The 21,448-nt window shown below is 35.7% G+C and overlaps 1 protein-coding gene across 3 annotated transcripts in view; it reads right to left on the bottom strand.

The window, feature by feature from the left end:
* Positions 1–20,682, bottom strand: part of LOC125645770 (cadherin-23-like) — a 48,417-nt gene extending 27,735 nt beyond the window's left edge. Inside the window, exons 1-4 of one of the 3 annotated variants that reach the window (XM_048871587.2) lie at positions 20,481–20,682; positions 4,341–4,412; positions 3,874–4,044; positions 3,313–3,394 (exon numbers count right to left, since the gene is read on the bottom strand). In XM_048871587.2, coding sequence (XP_048727544.1) covers positions 3,313–3,394; positions 3,874–4,044; positions 4,341–4,412; positions 20,481–20,556 — 401 coding nt within the window. In that variant the 5' untranslated portion in view covers positions 20,557–20,682. Of the gene's footprint in view, positions 1–3,312; positions 3,395–3,873; positions 4,045–4,340; positions 4,413–12,195; positions 12,339–20,480 lie in introns of those variants that run through there. The other 2 variants (XM_056140560.1, XM_048871588.2) reach the window with 2 other exon arrangements.
* Positions 20,683–21,448: the final 766 nt, after the last annotated feature.

Here is a 21,448-nt window from a genome sequence, read left to right as displayed (position 1 = left end):
TTCACTTTAGACTTAAGTTTAATCAGATCTAAACAGTTTGCACGTTAATCTTGGCTGAGATTCGGCTTGGCTGAAATTTGAACTGACGCCTTCACCGAATCTCGGAGCATTCCTTCATAATTCATGTCTGGAAATTTACTTTCAGCTTCGACCGGTTCTAGCAATTAATGTGTACTTAGGAGACACTGCTGTTCGTTTCAAAATAAGTTACTTGACTATTAAACCAAATCTGTATCACTATCAATGCTGCATTACTTACCGTCTAAGTATGTATATTCCATAAAGTTAACTATTACTAAATTTTCCGTTCAAATGATGAGTTCCATGGCGCAATATTTTAACTCCCGAAATTGAAGAGTTCCAATTGGGTGTTTTTAATTAGCGATATATAAGACGGTATGTGGATACAATATATCAGTAACTAGATAATACAGACTATAGGAACTCTTCAATTTCAGGAGACAATATATTGTGCCATGGAAGTCATCTTTTGAATGGAAAATTTAGTGACTCTTTTCATTTTAGGATTTTCATACCTCGATGGTAAGCAACCCAAAACTAATACTGAAAGAGAGTTAGTTTAACAGTCAAATCTTTAGTGTCACCCAAGTGCACATTAATTGCTGGAACCGACCGAAGTCGAAAGTAAATTTCCAGACATGAATTATGAAGCACTGCTCCGAGATTCGGTGAAGGCGTTAGTCCAAATATTCAGCCAAGCCGAATCTCAGCCGAGATTATTTTCACGTTAGTGCTATTGCTATCATTGTAAGTCAAGTCGTGTTAATGGAAGTTGCTATGTCAAGATTCGGCTGCAATTATTACATTAATATTCTATTAAAGCGCACTTTCTGTTTGTTAGTGCATAAACATGCAATATTGCATGGATTATCCAGAAAACTCATATTGAAAACGCGTTCTTACAAGATAATTTTTTTGCATATTTCAACAAATGTCAATCAAAATAATAATACAAATGTTTCTATATTCATTTGAAGCAGAATTTATTCAAAAACTTCTACGCTGTGGCATTCAATTCGACATTTAGATATATCGACGACGTTTTGTCTATTAACAATAATAACTTTCATTCATATGTCGATTCGATATATCCCCGTGAGCTCGAAATAAAAGACACCACATAGTCATCCACTGCTTCTTCATACTTAGATATTTTATTGAAAGTAGACATTAATGGCAAACCAACAACTCAACTTTATGACAAACGGGATTATTTCAGCTGTTTCATCGTCAACTTTCCACATCTATATAGCAATATTCCATTATCACTTGCATATGGTGATTATTTATCTCAACTGATTCGAAACGCAAAAGCTTGTACTGCGTATGTTAACATACGGTTTGAAATTATATGTGACCATACAAATGCATAGTAATATGGTAAGAGTTTTTAAATCGAGCCAGGCTATTGACAAATAAGTTGATGTTACTTGGGTTTCAACAGTCTCATTTAAAGTCAGCATTTCGCAAATTTTATGGTCATTAAAACTATCTAAAGTACATGTACCAATACAACCTGTCATTTATTAAAATGCTGTCTGACATGTTCCACACTAATTGAGGCCGTTCTTTGTACACTGAATTTGACTACGGATTACTCCGATATAGGGCCCATGGCGGGTGAAACTGGTTGACAGGGAATGCTAACTCCTCCTAGGCACCTGATCCCACAATTGGTATATCCAGGGGTCCGTATTTGCCTCACTCTTAATTTTGTATTATTTGTAGAAGTTTTCAGTTTGATCAATGTTCCTTGTCTTCGCCTTTGCATCATGTAAAACCCAGACTCAGTTGAGGAATTGAAACTTTGGATAGACAACTTGGTTAGTATAAATGACAAACACATTAGGGTTAATGAGAATACCTCCGATTTAAAGGTGGTTAGAGATACATTAGATACGGGAGTTTGTGCATTTATAGAAGGCAAGGAGGATTAAGAAGTTATAGGATTGTGGATATTAAGTAGGGGTCTTGTGAGGGTACTACATGGATGAGAACTAGAATAGATCACTGAATGATATAGACAGTATTTGGGGTAAGAGGGTAGACTGGCACACACAGTAAAAATATTCGCAAAGTTTTAGAGGTCGGCAATAAGAAACTACATTTGCAAAGGATCTCAAGGAAAATTTATTTAGAAAATAAAGAAAAAAGGTGTTACAATAACGTCATTCTTCATGTAATAGTCCCTGGACATCAAGAGAAAATAACATATTCGCCGATTTTTTGAGAAGATGTTACGATATATAGCAACGATTGAAGGGTGGATGACAAGAATATAATCTTCATGAAACTAATACTTTGTGGGGGCCCGCATGTGCTAAATGTTCGATGTTCATTATCTTCATCTTTCTTTTCAAATTATTGAATGAAACATACAAATATTGTATATTCACAATCCTAGATAATCTCCGTGCAGTATAGTAATTTGTTACCCCTTTATGATAATATGAAAGGTGAAGTTAACGAACAGTGATCAATCTCATAACTCCTATAAGCAATACAAAGTAGAGAGTTGGGCGATCACAGACCCCTGGATATACCAGAGGTGGGATCAGGTGCCTAGGAGGTGTAAGCATTCCCTGTCGACCGGTCACATCCGCCGTGAGCCCTATATCTTGATCAAGTAAACGGAGTTATCCGTAGTCAAAATCAGTGTGCCAAGAACGACATAACAATCGGTATGAAGCACGTCAGACAGCATTTACCCAATGATAGGTGTATTGGCAAACTAGAACGTTATAACGACCATAGAATTTGTAAAATTTTTACTTTAAACGAGATGGTTGGAACCCCTGCACCATCAACTTGTTTGCCAGTATCCTAATTCGATTTAAAGATTGACCATACACAGAACAAGTTCTTTCGTATCGAATCAGTTGAGGGATACAAACACCATATGCAGGTGATAATGGAATATTGCTACATAAATATAGAAAGTTGACGATGGAGAAGCTGAAATCATCCCGTTTGTCATAGAGTATCTAATACAATAATATAAGGGTCCATGCAGTGTTTGTACTACACTTAATTTTGTATTCTTCGAATTTATGAGATTGACCATTGTTCGTTATCTTCACTTTTCATATTGCTTGTAGGAGTTATGAGATTGGTCGCTGTTCGTTGTCTTCACCTTGCATACTCACAATCCTAGATATCCGTCATGTACAGCTATCTGTTGTGTCTCTATAATAATCTGATACAATGATATACTCACAATCCTATATAATCTCCGTCCTGTACAGCTATCTGTTGTGCCCCTATAATAATCTTATACAATGATATACTCACAATCCTATATAATCTCCGTCCTGTACAGCAATTTGTTGTGCCGCTGCAATAGCTTCAGTTTTAACTGCGTTTTCCTCTCCGGCTGAATAAAATGTTGGTTTGTGTTAATTTATACTACATATATGAAATAATCTATAATTCCATTATTGATATGAAAGATGCATGTAGCAACTGAATAATTGTAAGTGACAAATCATGTGATCATGTTATCTTGAAAAGAACATATTTTGCTTTTGTGTTTTGGATAAAAGGACGGAGTGAGTCTCCTAAGTTACCGGATATTTCTACTCAAAATAATACAAATCCAAAAACGTTTGATTATATCATTTCTATACACAACAGCTTTCAAGTAATACGTCACATTGTATGATAAAAGATTCGGTCTCTAATACTTCGTTATGAAATCTAACGTATCAAAACATCATAAATATATCAGCATCGTTTTTGTCACTCACAGCTGTTCTCTCTTCCACCCCAGTATCAAACTATTGCTTCATGTATACTGTGGAAAGATTAAAACTAAGGTTAGTTAAAGCGAATATAAGATCACGGCAGACCTACCGACAACAGTTATTGTGTTTACACCAACCAAAGTCCAAGTTCCGGTCACGCTTCGCCATACTTCAGCATACAGGGTTCCAGTGGTAGCGATATCGATATCCCATTGTGTCACGAAACCACAGCAGGAGATTTTATAGTCATTGTCAGTGGTTTGAAGCAGAAATGTTGTCGCTACAGCAATAAATTAATGTATGAATAAATCACTGATTTCTATCTATCATAACGAGTCTCAAAACACATTTGACAGATAGATATGTTTATCAATTTCAATATATCCCTAAATAGACGAGAAGTCCTCATAATACACATACACTACTGAATGATGTACATGTACTTTGAATTTTAAAGACTGTTGTATTTTTATATTTATTCACTTATATTATAATAAAAAAATTAATTAAAAAATTAATATTTTTATTAGATTTATTCATATATTTATTGTGGACTTGCTTTGCCCATAGACCCACCAGTTAATGCATTTTCTGTGTTGTCAACAATAGGGTTTTTACCAGTTGTGGTCCCGGCGGTACACTGGCCGTCTGCAAAACAAAAACAAAATTCCATCATTGTATACTATCAGAAAAAAAAGACTGTGCATTATAAAATTTAGTATAATGTTTCTATATTTATTGTTTACATTTACAAAATCTAAACAATCGATAAAGGTGATGTTTTTGAACAATATCGGATAGTACCCGACTCAGATGCACGGACTTTTTCATGGTCAGTGAACACATGTTGTTTATTGAAGTGTTCGTACGCACGAGTTTTACTGGCCAATACTGTTTGGAGTAAGAAGTGTAAAAGGTTTGTTTGGACACTATTCGCTAAGGAAAGCACTTTAGTTTTGACAAAATTTACCCTTCTGTCATGCCACGACTCAGCGAAAACCAACGTAATCGTGCTGTTGGGATGCTTCAAGCTGGAATGGCACAAAATATCGTAGCAAGACACTTTGGAGTTCATCGGAGCACCATCCAGTCATTATGGAGACGTTTCCAACAATCTGGTAACACTCGGGATCGACCACGTTCTGGGCGTCCTCGTGTGACGTCGCGTCGACAGGACAACCACATTAGATTTGTGCACCTGAGAAATCATTTCCAGACAGCAGATTTGACTGCTCGTAGCATTCCTGGACTTCGACCAATCAGTACAAGAACTGTGCGTAATCGTTTGCCCGAGCTCAACATCAGACCAAGACGTCCAGCGGTGCGACCAGTACTGTTTGAACGTCATCGTATCGCTAGACTAGCGTGGTGCGATTCAGAATACAGGACTGGGCCAATATTCTGTTAATTGATGAATCCAGATTTCATTTGAATAGCACGGCCGTTGTAGAGTGTATCGTCGCGTTGGGGAGCGGTACCAGGACGCTTGTGCTGTGCAACGTCAACAATTCGGTGGAGGTAACGTTATGGTGTGGGGTGGAATAACAGCACGTGGAAGGACCCTCTACAAATTGTCAATGGAAAGCTCACCAGCGTACGCTATCGAGACGAAATTATTCAGCGCCATGTGATACTCTTCATACAGAGACAGCAAAATCACATCACTCTGCAACAAGACAACGCAAGGCCACATGCTGAACGTGTAGTCAGGAACTTTTTTGTTCAACAGAATGTCGATGTCTTGCTTTGGTCAGCTGTTTCCCCCGATTTATCGAGCACGTCTGGGATGAAATGGAACGACGTCTACGCCGTTTATCAAATCAGCCAGTGACATTGGCTGATTTAGATCAACATCTGGAACAACATCCCTCAAGCATTTCTGAACACTCTAGTGGCATCAATGAGGCGCCGTTGTCAAGCATACGTGGATGCAAATGGTGGTCACACGCGTTATTAACTTTGTTAATTCAAGTTCGAATACCGGTGTCTTTTGAGCGTGCTAAAATTGACGCTATTTAAAAACTAAGATATAAGTTTTGAATGTTATTGGGATATGACATGAATTTTGTCATATAACGCTCGAAGGGCGTTATAGTAGATTTGATCACGTACCAACTTCATGTCATATCCTAATAACACTAAAAAAAAATGGTATATTATTTCTTATATTTATATTTTCTATTTTTATTTGTGTTCTTACCGAGCTTCTATGATTATGTAGCAGATGACCGAAATAACGATCGTAGAACACAAAAGATAGAATTTAGAGTTTTATCGAATAAGTTTAGGAACAATATCAAAGAGAATACACATGTAGAAGATATAGATATTTAATTGAAAATGTTCAAAAAAGACGAAACAGGTGTAAAATAAAGGTAATTTGAGCATAAAGTTAACTCAAATGATGACCAGAAGACCGGAGTAAACTATATCCGTGATGTGATTTGGTCGCGATCATCGATGGAGAACCTGGCGTTGGTCTAGCCTACTACGTTGAAAACGCAATTGTTGAACACAGAGTTCGACAGAAATGCAAAGGATCTGAGAGAATTGATGGAGGATATGATGGGTCGAGTTAACATTAAGCTCTTAGTCAGGTTTTTGGAAAGAAACAACGGCATGACGTTCTTCGTTAGGACTTGCGGTTGTAGCCATGCAGGAGACGATTCTAGACAGAAGGACAGATTTAGACAAAGTACAGGTAGGTTACGTCTTTTAGTTACCTTCATTGTGTGTAAGATAAAATAAAAACGAACTGACGGAATTTTTGTTCACTTGAGAGATTTCTGTTGTAGGATTTTAATGAAGACTCGCACCCGTACCCTGACATGAACATCTAAATTTTTCGAGCCTTGAAACCAACCTCGCTTATGATCATGCCGAGTCATAGCCGTGATGGCAGTTGCCAGGAAACAACAGGTTAACTTATCATCATAAAGTAAATAGTCTTATAACTCTGCCTACATTTTTTTCGCTTCCAATATTATAGAACTTTATTTTATAAATTCGCCATGCAGAAGTTGCAGACGGTATTTAAAACTGTATAAAATGAAACAACAGAACGGTATGTTTCTCTTTTATAAATTGATGAAATTCTTGTTTGTTTACAAAATAAACTCTGTATAAATATCCTGCTGCGCTTGTTTCTGTTATGATGTTATTGCAGTGGCGGGTCCAGGATTTACGAAAGTGTGTGTGTGAAAGTCAATTATTGGCCAAAATACTCAGCCATTTTGGGTGCCAATCTGGAATTTTACTCGCACTATTTCTATTATTCAAATTTGTTGCAAAAGGGGAGGCGGTCTAAATCCCCCACTGCATTGCATAAGCAAGAAGCCAGGTGAAAGTACAGGAACTGACTTTTGATGCGGTGATTGTATTCATACGCAAGAACAAACTGATCACGTGACCAATTCATGTTACACGAAATTGAACATCGATTTCATTAGTACTGTCATATAAGGAAGTGCATTGGCAAATGTAAATATTTAAGGAATGACTTTAATTCTGGGGCAAGTTATGCCAGCGAAGCGGATTATAAAAAGCGTAAACTGACCCAAACCAGGTTATACTGGCATAACTTGCCCCAGAATTAAAATCATTCCTTATAGTTTAATGCAGGAGACAAAGATACTAACCTTCGTTTATCAAAATGTACATAAACTCGGAAAAATACAAGTTAACTAAGCCGCGCAATGATTCACTTAGCAACAACGACGAAGGGTCTACATGTAGCTGTGAAGGCCGCCATCTTAACTCGTTGTCAATTTGTTTTAGTTCAACAGAGCCTAGCCTATTTATTAAATTCTTGTATCGAAGGCGAAGTTTGTCATGACAGAAAATATGTGTAGACTATGTATGCAATGCGTATTTCGCTGCCCTTTAGAGATCGACTTTGAAGTCGCTCATCTCCGACAGATTGAGAAAATACGGGAAATTGCAGTGTTTGGGCCTAGATCTACCCAAAGTAAGTTTTCAAATATAAGAAAATGCAATAATTTGCGGCTTTTAACTCTGAGAAAATTTCTACTACATGAAAACTTACCATTACATGCAACGTTGTCACTAATAGTAAATCCATCACAAGAAAATATGTAAGCAAGTGACAAATCGCGATGCTCATGTCAATGTGACTGACGTCAGGTTGTAAGATGTGATGTATGATTTTTTTGTTTGCTTTGTTGAAAGGCGGATCAGCAATGAACCCCCTCCCCCTTTCCCCATTGAGAAATGTATTTGAAAATGAACAGAACAATGCTTACTTGGTAAATCATTAATTCGAATATATCTTTGTTTTGATCTATTTTAAATCATTCGAGCATCATACAGAGAAAGGTGATTTACAACAGTGATTAGCGTACAAGTAGATACTAATTGACAACGAGAAAACAGTACAAGTATCTGTATCAAACCGAAGTATCTTATTGTACACGTTGACTTTCTATGCCATTGAAGGCTGAAAACAGTGCTTCGATGATAATTTAGAGAGAGAAAAAAAAATTAGTTCCGGCTTCTGGTTGTCAAGGGGGTGTGTCCCCATACCAAGCCAGGTTATACAAAAATAACCCGCGTTCCTCAATTTGAATTCGACTAATCAGAGACAAGGATACAATAAGAATTAATTTATTAAATAATGCACAGTTTCTTTTTCCGCTAGTATATATATCTCATTCACATGCGACTCAGTTTGTAGTAAACAAAACAGTTATTACATTTCATAGGATATTAAAAAAAACCGAAATCTTTCATCAACGGAAGATTGAATATTCTTCAATGTCAAGAGAGAAAACATCCTCAACATTCATCATGCATTTACATTGCCAATGTTGAAAGCTTCATTAGCTTTACCTATTTGAAATAATAACCATTTTCTCATGAATGTGCGTATAAGTCTTGATAAATGCAGTACGACTATTTCAACGGCTGGAATATTCAGACTGAAATAAAAGTAAATGTAAATCTAAAAAATAAATTTCGTTTTTGAAAATACATGAACAGCAACGCTTCACGCCAGCATACATTTCATGACGTATCCAGCATACATTTCATGATGTATCCAGCATACATTTCATGACGTATAAAGCATACATTTCATGACGTATAAAGCACACATTTCATGATGTACCCAGCATACATTTCGTGACGTATAAAGCATATATTTCATGACGTATCCAGCATATATTTCATGACGTATCCATCATACATTTCATGACGTATCCAGCATACATTTCATGACGTATCCAGAATACATTTCATGACGTATGCTAGCGGAAAGCGTCGCAGCTCATGCCCTCGTGTATTCTAAAACATGAAATATATGCCTTAAACATCCCCGATTAAGGAAAGGACAGTTTGTATATGAATTCAATATATGATATTCAAGATTACATATGTTCAACAACAAGCAATCAAAGGACGGAGATGCGTCAATGTCCATTTGTATCATACTGTCGTTCACAGGTCAAAAATAAGAAAGAAATACACACAGGAATGGAATATATTGGGATGTTTTATATATACGAGTTAACTCTGAATTTAAAAAAAGCTTCGCATTTCCTCTATGTTTTAGACAAAGATGACATATCATAATAAGTGATGCGTACTGCAGTTACGTTGTTTCGCGTTTTAATCAACAAACAAATTTTCTTCTTTTGTGAAAACTTTCGGTAAGTACACAGCAGAATTATATTGAAGAAGATTTGATTTCATCAAATATATCTCCAACACTCAGTTTTAAAAATTACCAGGTCTTCTGTTTAGTATTGCCCTGAACGCTCGGTTGAGCAGGTCTCCTATCCAGAAGGTATAAAAGAAAACCAAAATGGCGGCGTGATATACATGTACCGTGTAAATAGTTTGCTTATAGGAAAACAATTTTTAATAAGAGATATTTAAAACGTCGAGTGCCTGTGATTGAAAGTACTGAATGAAGAATTATTTTTAAAAATCCCGCATTTGGATTAATTTTATTTTGTTTGGTTGGTAATATTAACGACATTAGAGGTACGACCAACTTCCCTAGACATCGAATGAGGCGCATTTACGTTGTATGAGACGGGATTGAGCAAAAATGCTTTGTTTTCATTCTGCACAGGTGGGGACGAGATGCAGATGCTGTGTTCTCGAGTGTTCATACGCCTAACAGTTGTGATTCGGTCTTCACAGTCAGAAGCACTTTTTAATGGTGTGTGTGTGTGTGTGTGTGTGTGTGTGTGTGTGTGTGTGTGTGTGTGTGCGCGTGCGTGCGTGTGTCAGTCTGATGACATGATGCTAGCTGAGATGATTTGTAACCACTAGTGCTCAAGCTGGGCTTCGCCATTTTCGCCAATGGCCAATTTTTTTCAACAATGGCGAAAAAAATTTAAAGTGGCGAAAATCCCTTTTTGCAATAAATTGTATTTTTAATCCTTTGTCAGTGACACATTATCGCCTGTTTGTTTATGCAGTCAAAATCTGTTTATTCAGTCCACGCGTGCGACCGGAAATCTCGCGTCGCTCCAGTGCACACAGAGCTGGTTACAGCCGCTGCAAAAAAGTGGGTGATTATGTAATAAAGTACATCGGACAGCTGTTTACCCTGCTGTGGTCAATTGTTTAACATTTAAAGTCTTATTCATTATCGTGTTATCATCTCCACATTAATGTCAATGCTTAACCAGAGAACCGACCGGTAATTAAATTCGCCGTATTATTGTGTATAATGTACATATATATGAATACATCAATTGTTTGTTTTTGCGGCCAAGCTCGTTGATTACAATATTTTGATTTTAATGTGTTTGATTTTAGTTCGAATATTTCATAAACAATGCGGTCGGTCACCATTGATATGGACATAGCAATTTTAATAAATAATTTTCTTTGAAGTTCGATGCACAACAGTATAAAAATGCTAATCTCATAAGACTATGCACCCCATTCTATTTTGACACTAAACTTGTAGCTTCTGACCCTAGTCAGTCTAAAATATAAAAAAAATATATCTAAGTTTGGCTTTACAGTCAACCCCACCTGCTCAAACATCTGATTGTGTCCAAATTGCAAAATCTTCCATACGAAAACGGAAATTTAATAGGGAATAGTTGAGATACGACTCTAAATTGGGCTTGATGTTTTGTGACATCTGCATTTCGGCCAATGTACACAATGTTTTCACGGAGGGGTGTAGCATCATGAAGTTTATATTTATATGATTTATTATCTGAATTTCTTATTATTTCAGAAAGAAATGGTTAGGTATGGTAGCTGGATATGATTAAGTAATGTAACTGATTCAAAATGCCAAAATAAGTGTAATGAATAAAATAATAGATAATATGATGGAAATAATTGTAAAGCATGTGATTATTTGTGCAGCGCCACTCCCCGAAAAAGTGGCGAAAGGGAATTCTGGTCCAGTGGGAGCACTAACCTCAGTGTATTTCAAGACTTTGTACTTTGAATAAGATTAAGTTTCAAGTCTCATTGAAATTATTACATGTTCTCAAACCAATACTTGTATACTGTAGATATCATCAAGATGGTCGTTCAGTTGTCGTCTGGTAAACCCTAGTAGCACCTTTCTATGTTTTAAATTACTCCTGACATTCATTAAATAAACAGAAAATGGCGTCTCTAATCATAGGTTTTGTAATCTAACTGAAAAGAAAGATGGCCGAGCAGGTATCGGTCTCGATGTTTTAAATTATTCACTCATATGATAAAATAATTATTGACATTTTCGCCGTTCACATTAATTTACGTGATACATATTGATATTTTCGCCGTTCACATTAACTTACATGATACAATGAAGAAAAAGTAATTTAATTTTAACTTTTTCATCCATGAAATCGCCATTTAGTTCTTCGACAGTCTACTGGTATGGTAGACTGTCGATTATTCACCGAGTTTTGGATTGTAGCTTTCTTGGATAAAATTTGCATTCAATCGCAATGGACGGCCACTCTGCCATCTCACATACACACACTGTCTATGATAATCTATATTATATGTATATATGTATGTGTGTGACTATAGGTGGAGGGTTTTGTAAGTGTACGTGTGTACATGTATGTGTAGAACATGTTGATCTAAAAAAAAATTATTTCACAGCAAAATTCAGCAAAACTCGTAAAAACTATTTTCATGTAAACCTCATTACAATATTGTCACATCTTCAAATAATCCTGTTATCAATCATATCTTTGTACTTGACCTTTGTATTTGGGAGAGGACTTACATATAGCATGTTGCCCGATCGTAATGAGTTTCTTAATGAAATATGTTTAAATCAACGCTGTCGTTCACGAAGATCGAACTCTTTATACACCTACATCACCATTACATACTGGACAACCAGCATAACGAACTCGGTAGTCCCTCCATTCCGTGAAGCTTTGTTACTGGTGGAAACTTCGTTATCTTGATACACAAACGGAAAACAACTTACTGATGGTTTTTACATTCCACGTCATGAAGCCCAATAAAATGACGAAATCACAGAAAGTTCTCATGTTTATGGTAGTGTCTGTTTAGTCACTGACTTACCCACTAATGTAAAAACGATTTTGCTCGCGCAACACACAAGGTAAACTCGCGTTTTGCTATCTTTTATTGTATATTTAAATATCTTATACATATATACGTTTATTGAAAACGTTTTCCTTGTGCTATGAAATCACAGTATTATAAATTAATAGCAGTTAATCTCTACCTTTAAAAGTAAATGGTAGAATTGATATCATTTTATTTTCCTTTAGAAGAAGCATGACACACAGTACAAAAGATAAAGGAAGGCTCACCACATTCACCCACGAATGCAATCATTCGATTAGTAATGGTGAACTTTGGTATATATATTGATAGTGCCACCATCAGTTTGATGTGCATAGTGTTTGAAATGTGTAATAAAGGAAATAATCAAACTCTTCAAGAATTTTCTAGAACATCTGGAATTTGGAAACCCACTTTAACGACCACTGAAATTAAAAATATGCGATTTCTTCTCCTGATTAAGAGCCTGATCATTTGTTTGACTTCATAAATAAGATGATACTTCATCACATCTTTTTATTTTGTCTTATTTAAGAATTCCACAGTCCCAAGTACAAGAATGCAGTAGTAGCGATTAACAAGTGCAAAGATATACTGCGGAATCAGTAGAGAACGGAATCGTAAACTTCACGAGAAAAATACAACTACCACCGTATTTGAAATTCGTTGTAGATAGGTGCTTGAAGTTAGAAGATATTTCTCCAATCTGAAATATAACATAACCATTTACATTTATAGATATCCATGTACACCGTGTTTTAATTTAGTTTTGACACTTACAAAACGCCAAGCATTTCTCACATGCCCGTGTTCGTACCGACATGCATGTATAAGCTTTGGTCGTCTGTTCATGAAATCCGACAGCTTTAGACAGATTTTATTTCTGCACATCCGAAGTGTTTACAACATTCTCGAGAATCATTGACAGCTCAATTTGAACTGATTCTTACAGTTTGCTGGTCGTTTATAAAACCCAAAATGGACTGTCAAGTTGAGAATAGAATTAGTTGTTTGAATTGAAATCCATTATCATGATTAAGAGACAGATTTTGAAAAGAAGCGTTGACAAATAGAATATCTTTTAAATCTCTCTCAGGAAATGAATGCAAGCTGAAAGATTCTCAGCGAGGTGTCGGATTGAAAGTTTGAAGATTAATTAGCAAATATTAACTAGTTTTCTCAACCGATTAAAAAAATTCGAAATGTATTTTTATGTTCCCTTAAATGCCGACTTAAATAAATATTCGTATACAGACTTTAGTTTGTTAATACACATGTGATTTGTTATGATATACTGTCTAGTCATGAAGTTTAGCCTGGGAAAAGTTTGCGAAACAATGCGTCATAATATGATGATGATTTTACCATCTATATAGATGTATCCGATCTTACATAAACATTAAATGTTCATTTCTGGCGTCTTAGTGCTGATAAAACATAGTTCTAAACACACATGGCTAACATGCTGATAAAACGAACATACCTGACTAACATGCTGATATAACATACACACACCTGGCTAACATGCTGATAAAACAAACACACACCTGGCTAACATGCTGATATAACATACACACACCTGGCTAACATGCTGATAAAACAAACACTCCTGACTAACATGCTGATGAAACATAAACACACCTGGCTAACATGCTGATATAACATAGAGAAATTGACAACATTTACCTAATGATGACGCTAAACTCCGTTATATTTGATCGAGAGGTTGCAATATCGCCAGATTTACTACATGAAGCGGGGAAAAGGAACAGTGTAGTTAGTAATTTTAATTAAAGATTCATTTTAAGAAATGAATGGCACTTTTGAGCTGTTCATGGTCAGTATGAACGGATTTGGATTTGAGGAACTCCTATGATCCACCTATGTCACAGTCGTATTTTGACGTACGTCAAAACATAGCCATGACGTCACACTTTACCCTGCATGCCTTTATGTCAACATTACACGGTGGACTGTATGTTGGAGCTAGGAGACCACAAGATTGGGATGATGATCCACGTAAGTTGACAATCTTAATCCGGGGTGTGACTTTGCGAGATCTTTGTAACACATGTATTTTTTCAAATCATTACTCTCTCTCAGTTGCGTGGTTTTAGCTAGTTCATAATCCGTTCATAGTCAATATGAACGGATTGTGTCGCGTGCTGAAATTGGTTGGTTCATAGAGGAAAATGCGATTTGTAATATAAATATAATATTATGTTGCAATATGAATATCATTATTCAATATACTAGCGGAAAAAAGAAACTGTGCATTATAAAATTTAGTATAATATTTCTATATTTATTGTTTATATTTATAAAATCTAAACAATTGATAAAGGTGATGTTTTTGAACAATATCGGATAGCACCCGACTCAGATGCACGGACTTTTTCATGGTTAGTGAACATATGTTGTTTATTGAAGTGTTCGTACGCATGAGTTTTCCTGGCCAATACTGTTTGGAGTAAGAAGTGTAAAAGGTTTATTTGGACAAGGAAAGCACTTTAGTTTCGAAAACATTTACCCTTCTGTCATGCCACCACTCAGCGAAAACCAACGTAATCGTGCTGTTGGGATGCTTCAAGCTGAAATGGCATCAACCCACCCGATGCATCATCGTTCTGTTCTTTTGAATTTACTATATCATGTCATTCTTTTTTTATTTTTTAATTCTAACATTAGCTCTACTGAGGATTTTATAAATGCACTAGCAGGAAGTATTTCATAATATACTAGCGGAAAAAAGAAACTGTGCAGTATTTAACATATGAAAAAATGATAAAAAATAACAATGAACAAATTTTATTTATTGTAATACTGTTAACAAATGTATTCGTTACAACATTTCATATTCCATTAATGTTAACGTCGAATAACGTCAATTTCAGCACACTCGAAAGACACTGGTATTCGAACTTGAATTAACAAAGTTAATAACGCGTGTGACCACCATTTGCATTCACGGCCGACAACGGCGCCTCACTGATGACACTAAAGTGTTCAGAAATGCTTGAGGGATGTTGTTCCAGACGTTGGTTAAAGCCTGGCCTAAATCAGCCAATGTCCACTGGCTGATTTGGTAAACGGCGTAGACATCGTTCCATTTCATCCCAGACGTGCTCGATCGGCGATAAATCGGGGAAAACAGCTGACAAAGGCAAGACATCGACATTCTGTTGAACAAAAAAGTCCCTGACTATACGTGCAACATGTGGCCTTGCGTTGTCTTGCTGCAGAGTGATGTGATTTTGCTGTCTCTGTATGAAGGGTATCACATGGCGCTGAATAATTTCATCTCGATAGCGTATGCCGGTGAGATTTCCATTGACAATTTGACGTGCTGTTATTCCACCCCGCACCATAACGCTACCTCCGAATTGTCGACGATGCACAACACAAACGTCCTGGTACCGCTCCCCAACGCGACGATACACTCTACAACGACCGTCACTTCAATCCAAATGAAATCTGGATTCATCAGTAAACAGAATATTGGCCCAGTCCTGTATTCTGAATCACAGATGTCGTCTGCACCACGCTAGTCTAACGATACGAGGACGTTGAAGCAGTATTGGGCGCACCGCTGGACGTCTTGGTCTGACGTAATCGCGCAGACGATTACGCACAGTTCTTGGACTGATTGGTCGAAGTCCAGGAATGCTACAAGCAGTCAAACTTGCTGTCTGGAAACGATTTCTCAGGTGCACAAGTCTAATGTGGTTGTTCTGTCGACGCGACGTCACACGAGGACGCCCAGAACGTGGTCGATCCCGAGTGTTACCGGATTGTTGGAAACGTCTCCATAATGACTGGATGGTGTTCCGGTGAACTCCAAAGTGTCTTGTTACGATATTTTGTGCCATTGCAGTTAGAAGCATCCCAACAGCACGATTGCGTTGGTTTTCGCTGAGTCGTGGCATGACAGAAGGGTAAATTTTGTCAAAACTAAAGTGCTCTCCTTAACGAATAGTGTCCAAATAAACCTTTCACACTTCTTACTCCAAACAGTTTTGGCTAGTAAAACTCGTGCGTACGAACACTTCAATAAACAACATATGTTCACTAAGCATGAAAAAGTCCGTGCATCTGAGTCGCGTTCTATCCGATATTGTTAAAAAACATCACCTTTATCAATTTTTTTTTTTTTGATTTTATAAATATAAACAATAAATATAGAAAAATTAAACTAAGTTTTATAATGCATAGTTTCTTTTTTCCGCTAGTATATATACTCTTACAGTGCTGTTACAAAAACAACAAAAAACTGTAGTTTGTTATTATACCTAAGTTCTTTCTATGTATTTAATTATTCCTAAGGGTTGTTTTAAATTATTTCATATGTTATTAGGGTAATCATATCATTACATTAGGGGCTATATATCAATAATAATGATTATGCATTTTAGTTCTGACACTATGAATATTTTATTCACATGTATGTGCACATCGATTTTATATTATCTTTTCTTTCACATTTGTAAAGCGCTTTAGAAAACTGATGTTGATAGGGCGCTATATAAATCTTTTAATTACAATTACAATATACAACGAAATTAATTCATCTATCAGGAATGAAAATATTGTTTTTAACACACATTTTCAGGAGCATCATTACACGTAACCTCAAGAAAACACTAAATACATCTCCAAGACATCAGTGCTATCATTTTATGTAGAATAAGTTCAATGGTGAATACAATGTATGTACGAGTTAAAAAGAATGCATAATTAATCTATATTATCACCTGCAGCATTTATATAAGAAGGAGAGGGTTATTATATAATTCTCATAGCACCATAGTAACCCTGCTAACCAATATTGCTACTTTCAAGAAACGATGATACTAACGTATGTTACAACATATGTAAAATTGAAAAGAATTCCGTGGCCATTTATTTCGCAGTGGGTTAAAATATTTGTTGAATACATGTACGGCATAAGCAGCCATGCTGCTACTTCATATGGAAGTAAATGGAGGTCATAATGTAAATTATTTAAGTATCTATTATTTACTTTTAATTTGATAACATTTTTCTACAACTTCTTAAGATTTGATGAGGATTGTTTCAAGTGTAATGGTTCTTTATGAAATTGAAGGTGCAAATAGCTGATAAGATAAAATGGTAAATACCCTATACACATTCATGAAGTACAACTGATTTTAAAGGTTGTCATGATATGATTTTTCGTCAATACTTATAGATTATGGCGTCTACCTTTAAATAAATTCCATAAAAATGATCATTAAGCCAATGTTTTGAAAAGATCCCAGTAACAAAAATTCACCGGAACAATGCAGCGTATAGGGGCAACACAAGAGGTACACAATACTACACTATAATTATACGTTCATTTCGTATTCAACTTCCTCTCTTTGACATTTTTTGTATAAATTATAATCGCATCAGCAGTACTTAGGCATTTTATATCGTCATTCAGTTTTATGTCAGGTATAGCAAATTTTTTAATATTCGAAAGATAAACATTCGATTTAAAGTAGCTCATTACACTAAATTTTTTATTTAATGGTTCGTTAAAATACCTCTTATAATGTATTATTTCACCATGGAAAGAGTGATACAAGCTTTCAATTATTTTATATGAATTTTTTGTGCTTTATCCCAGAATGATGAAAAGGGTACTTTGAAAATAAGATACCCTAGAGTCCAAATTTTGCTGGGATTTGATCTATAATATGATAATCAAAGAAAACATGACTAAACGACTCAGATAGAGGTTCTAATTTTTTAAATAAAAAAAGATTATGAAAATTGAAAACTTTATTTGGAAATTTGCAAATATTACTTTTTAAATCTACTGATAAAATCTTTTAAAAAACATGCCAATTAGAATATATATATATATATATATATATATATATATATATAAGAAATTAAAATAAATGAAATGGTCTATCACAAAAAATTCATATGAAATAATTGAGAGCTTGTATCACTCTTTCGATGGTGAAATCATATTAACGAGCCATTAAATAAAATCTTACTGTAATGAGCTACCTTAACAGTTTTTATGTTCATTGCGTTTACAGACTTTGAAAAAGTTCATTCATAATTATTATAAATGATATCAATATTACACTTGTAGCATCACCAGTTGCTCAGCATTCTCTGGTATTTCTAGATCTTAAATGAACGACTTTTTGATTCACATTTACACTTCTTTCTTTTACAGGTTTTCATTTCTGTAGAAAGTGTGTTTGGAAATAATTTCACTATATCGTCAAATACAACCGTTTTTCTTTAATTATATCAAACACATATGTACAGAAAACCACGACTCTCTACATTGATTCAAGCTGCCAGTCAACGGTATTTTTCCTGTATTCTATTTTGGTACGAAATGGTTCTTTTTGCTTCTTTGTAAATCAATAAAATTTGCTCTGCATTTCAATTTTGAATGTCATTTAGTGAATGATAGCAACAACAAAAAAAAAAAAAAAAAAAGAACTTTTTCTTTCTTCAATAACTTCCAATTCATTCGCAACATTAACATTTTTATCTTGATATCTAAATTCCTCTTCACTATTTTGAACCAAAAGTAAATTTTAAAACGGCCTAGAGAAATACATTTATACACATCGTACTTCAAAAATGAATAATCCGGTACTTTATTAGTTTATTGTCCTACTTGCACAGTGTATATAAAATCAGTACTTTCAATAACTTTATCGTGATAGAGTTTCTTGACAAGTATATCGCTATTGTCTCCGTGTATTTAGTATTCTGGAGGTTTCCTACACAACACACTGATGCCACATTTATTTCAAATTTCCAGCAACTCAGAAACCTATTGTAACGTGTGGCGGTCACCCTGCCAAGTGCTGATCACGCTCGCTGTTGCTTAACTTGCGTGATCAAGAGAGGCACTCTACCACATCACTAGGAAAGCTAACTCACTAGCGAGGCAGCATAAGTTCCCTCTTATACTGACCGCTACATTTCCCCGCACTCGGGGAAGCTCCGTCCCGAAGCTTAGCGTGAGTCCTCTCTGAGTGTTTGGCACCTGCTCAGCAACGGCATCCGCCGCACCCGACGACAACAACCGTCGTCCCCGGAGGAATCCACCGGCGTACATGGAGCTCTGAAAAGACTCTACCTGAAGAAGGCCCACTACGATGCCACCAATTGTACCGTGTAGCGGTCATCCAGCCAATTGCTGATCACGCTCGCCGTTGTTTAACTTGCGTGATCAAGAGAGAGACTCTAGACAACACGTCAGCAGAAAGGCTAGCTCTCTAGTGAGGCAGTATGAGTTCCATCGTACACCGACCGCTACATTACGATTTGTGTAACAGGTTGCAAGATATCCTCTTTATAATAAAAGATTAAGTACTGCGATTATCCTCTTTATAATAAAAGATTAAGTACTGCGATTTTGACTATTAAGTCTCTGCAGTTGATCACTCACACTAAAGAGGAACGTTCATAGATCACGGATGTTTCACGTGAACATATGCACACGTGCTTTATCATACACATACATGTACATTCATGAGCATCTCGCTTTCTAGATTTAGAAATCGCCTCAGGGGCGGATCTAGACGGGGATTATGGATTGCAACCCTTAATTTGAAGAGGATTATCTTAGCATTGTTATTTTTGGTCTGCAGCCCGCCCCCCTCCTTATTGGGCAAAACCAATACCATCTTGGGTCCCTTTCCTATGGAAATTGTTTATTTGTCCCTTCCTGTACCATTCTTGTGATAGTATAAGTATGGAAGTTTGGTCTGAGCCATTTTGGCTGTGTCATGCGGTTGAGTGCTGGTTTTTTTTTTTTTTTTAGATAAAGTCTAAATTGTGTGAACAGAAGGCAAATCAACAATCAAAACTCGTACAGATATCAATTATATTACCTCAACAAACTCATGGTTTTAGAAGAAAATATTTATTGACTTTAAAAAAAAAGTTTACGTAAAGATGGAGGTCCCGTGGCATGATGAAGCACCTCCCAGCTGTATTAACCTTGGGTGTCATACATAAAGGTGCTTCAACTGCTGATATCTCGATATAAGTAAAAAAAAAATATGCCCGAATGGGAACAACAAATGAACAAACAAAACAGATACATTCAACAGTGGAAGAAAATACTTAATTGTACTTTGTTAGTACAAGAACATTTGTTATCAGAATACAAATAAAGATGGCCCGACTTACCGATGGTTCTAATGTTCCACATGATACAGCTCAATAAAACGGCTAAATCACAGAAAGTTCTCATGTTTATCTTCATGGATTTACTAAACTACCGTAACAGACTCTACCACTGACATGCCTGCGAAATGTAAAAGATTTTGCTTGTGTAATACATTATAAGTAGTAAACGTGAGTTTCGCTGTCTTTTATTGTATATTTAAATATCTTGTATTTACGTTTATTGAACATGTTTTGATCACGCCGTAAAATCACTGTATTGTACAATGAATAGTAATTTCTCTGTGAGTTTAAAAGTCAATTGATATCATTTTAATTTCCTAAATTGAAGAATAACAAACATTCAAGTCATAACATATTCTAATAAGTAAAATTTAAAATCTAATAATGTCCTCGATGTAGTCATTAACACGAACAATCAACACGTTAATATACAACTGAAAGAATTTATTCAAACGCGTCGGTAATGTCATTTTAGATTTTATAGCTCATTTAAAGTGGGATATTTTCTTCAACAGATGAACCGTTGATGGGGATGTAAACAGTAGGCTGTTTGACGTCATAATTACGATTGTAAGTTCAATATTGCCCTTCTCTATCAAGCAGTATTTGTTGGTCATATCTCGAGATTCTTCGGGTATCTTATATATCAGTATAAATTAGAATTTTTAACACTTTAATTAAAACAAGTATTTCCCTATTAATCGTACACAAGAACTAAAATGGAGACTGACTGGACCAGGTGCATGTATTTTCCACAGAATAGAATCACTGTGTCACGTTTAAGACAAATATGGCTGATGTTCTTTAAAAATGAAGATTTATTTTATCACCTAAACATGTACTCCATATATGAAGATTCCCTGTACATTGTGCCCGAGCTAAGTTCTTATATACAGGATTACAAAACAGTTTCACAATGCCTCTACACACAATGTCATGTGCTGTTCGATATGTCTAGCTCTTCTTAA

This window comes from Ostrea edulis, chromosome 6 (assembly GCF_947568905.1).
Source record: "Ostrea edulis chromosome 6, xbOstEdul1.1, whole genome shotgun sequence".
NCBI lineage: Eukaryota > Metazoa > Mollusca > Bivalvia > Ostreida > Ostreidae > Ostrea > Ostrea edulis.
This window is presented reverse-complemented; position numbering and strand designations above follow the sequence as displayed.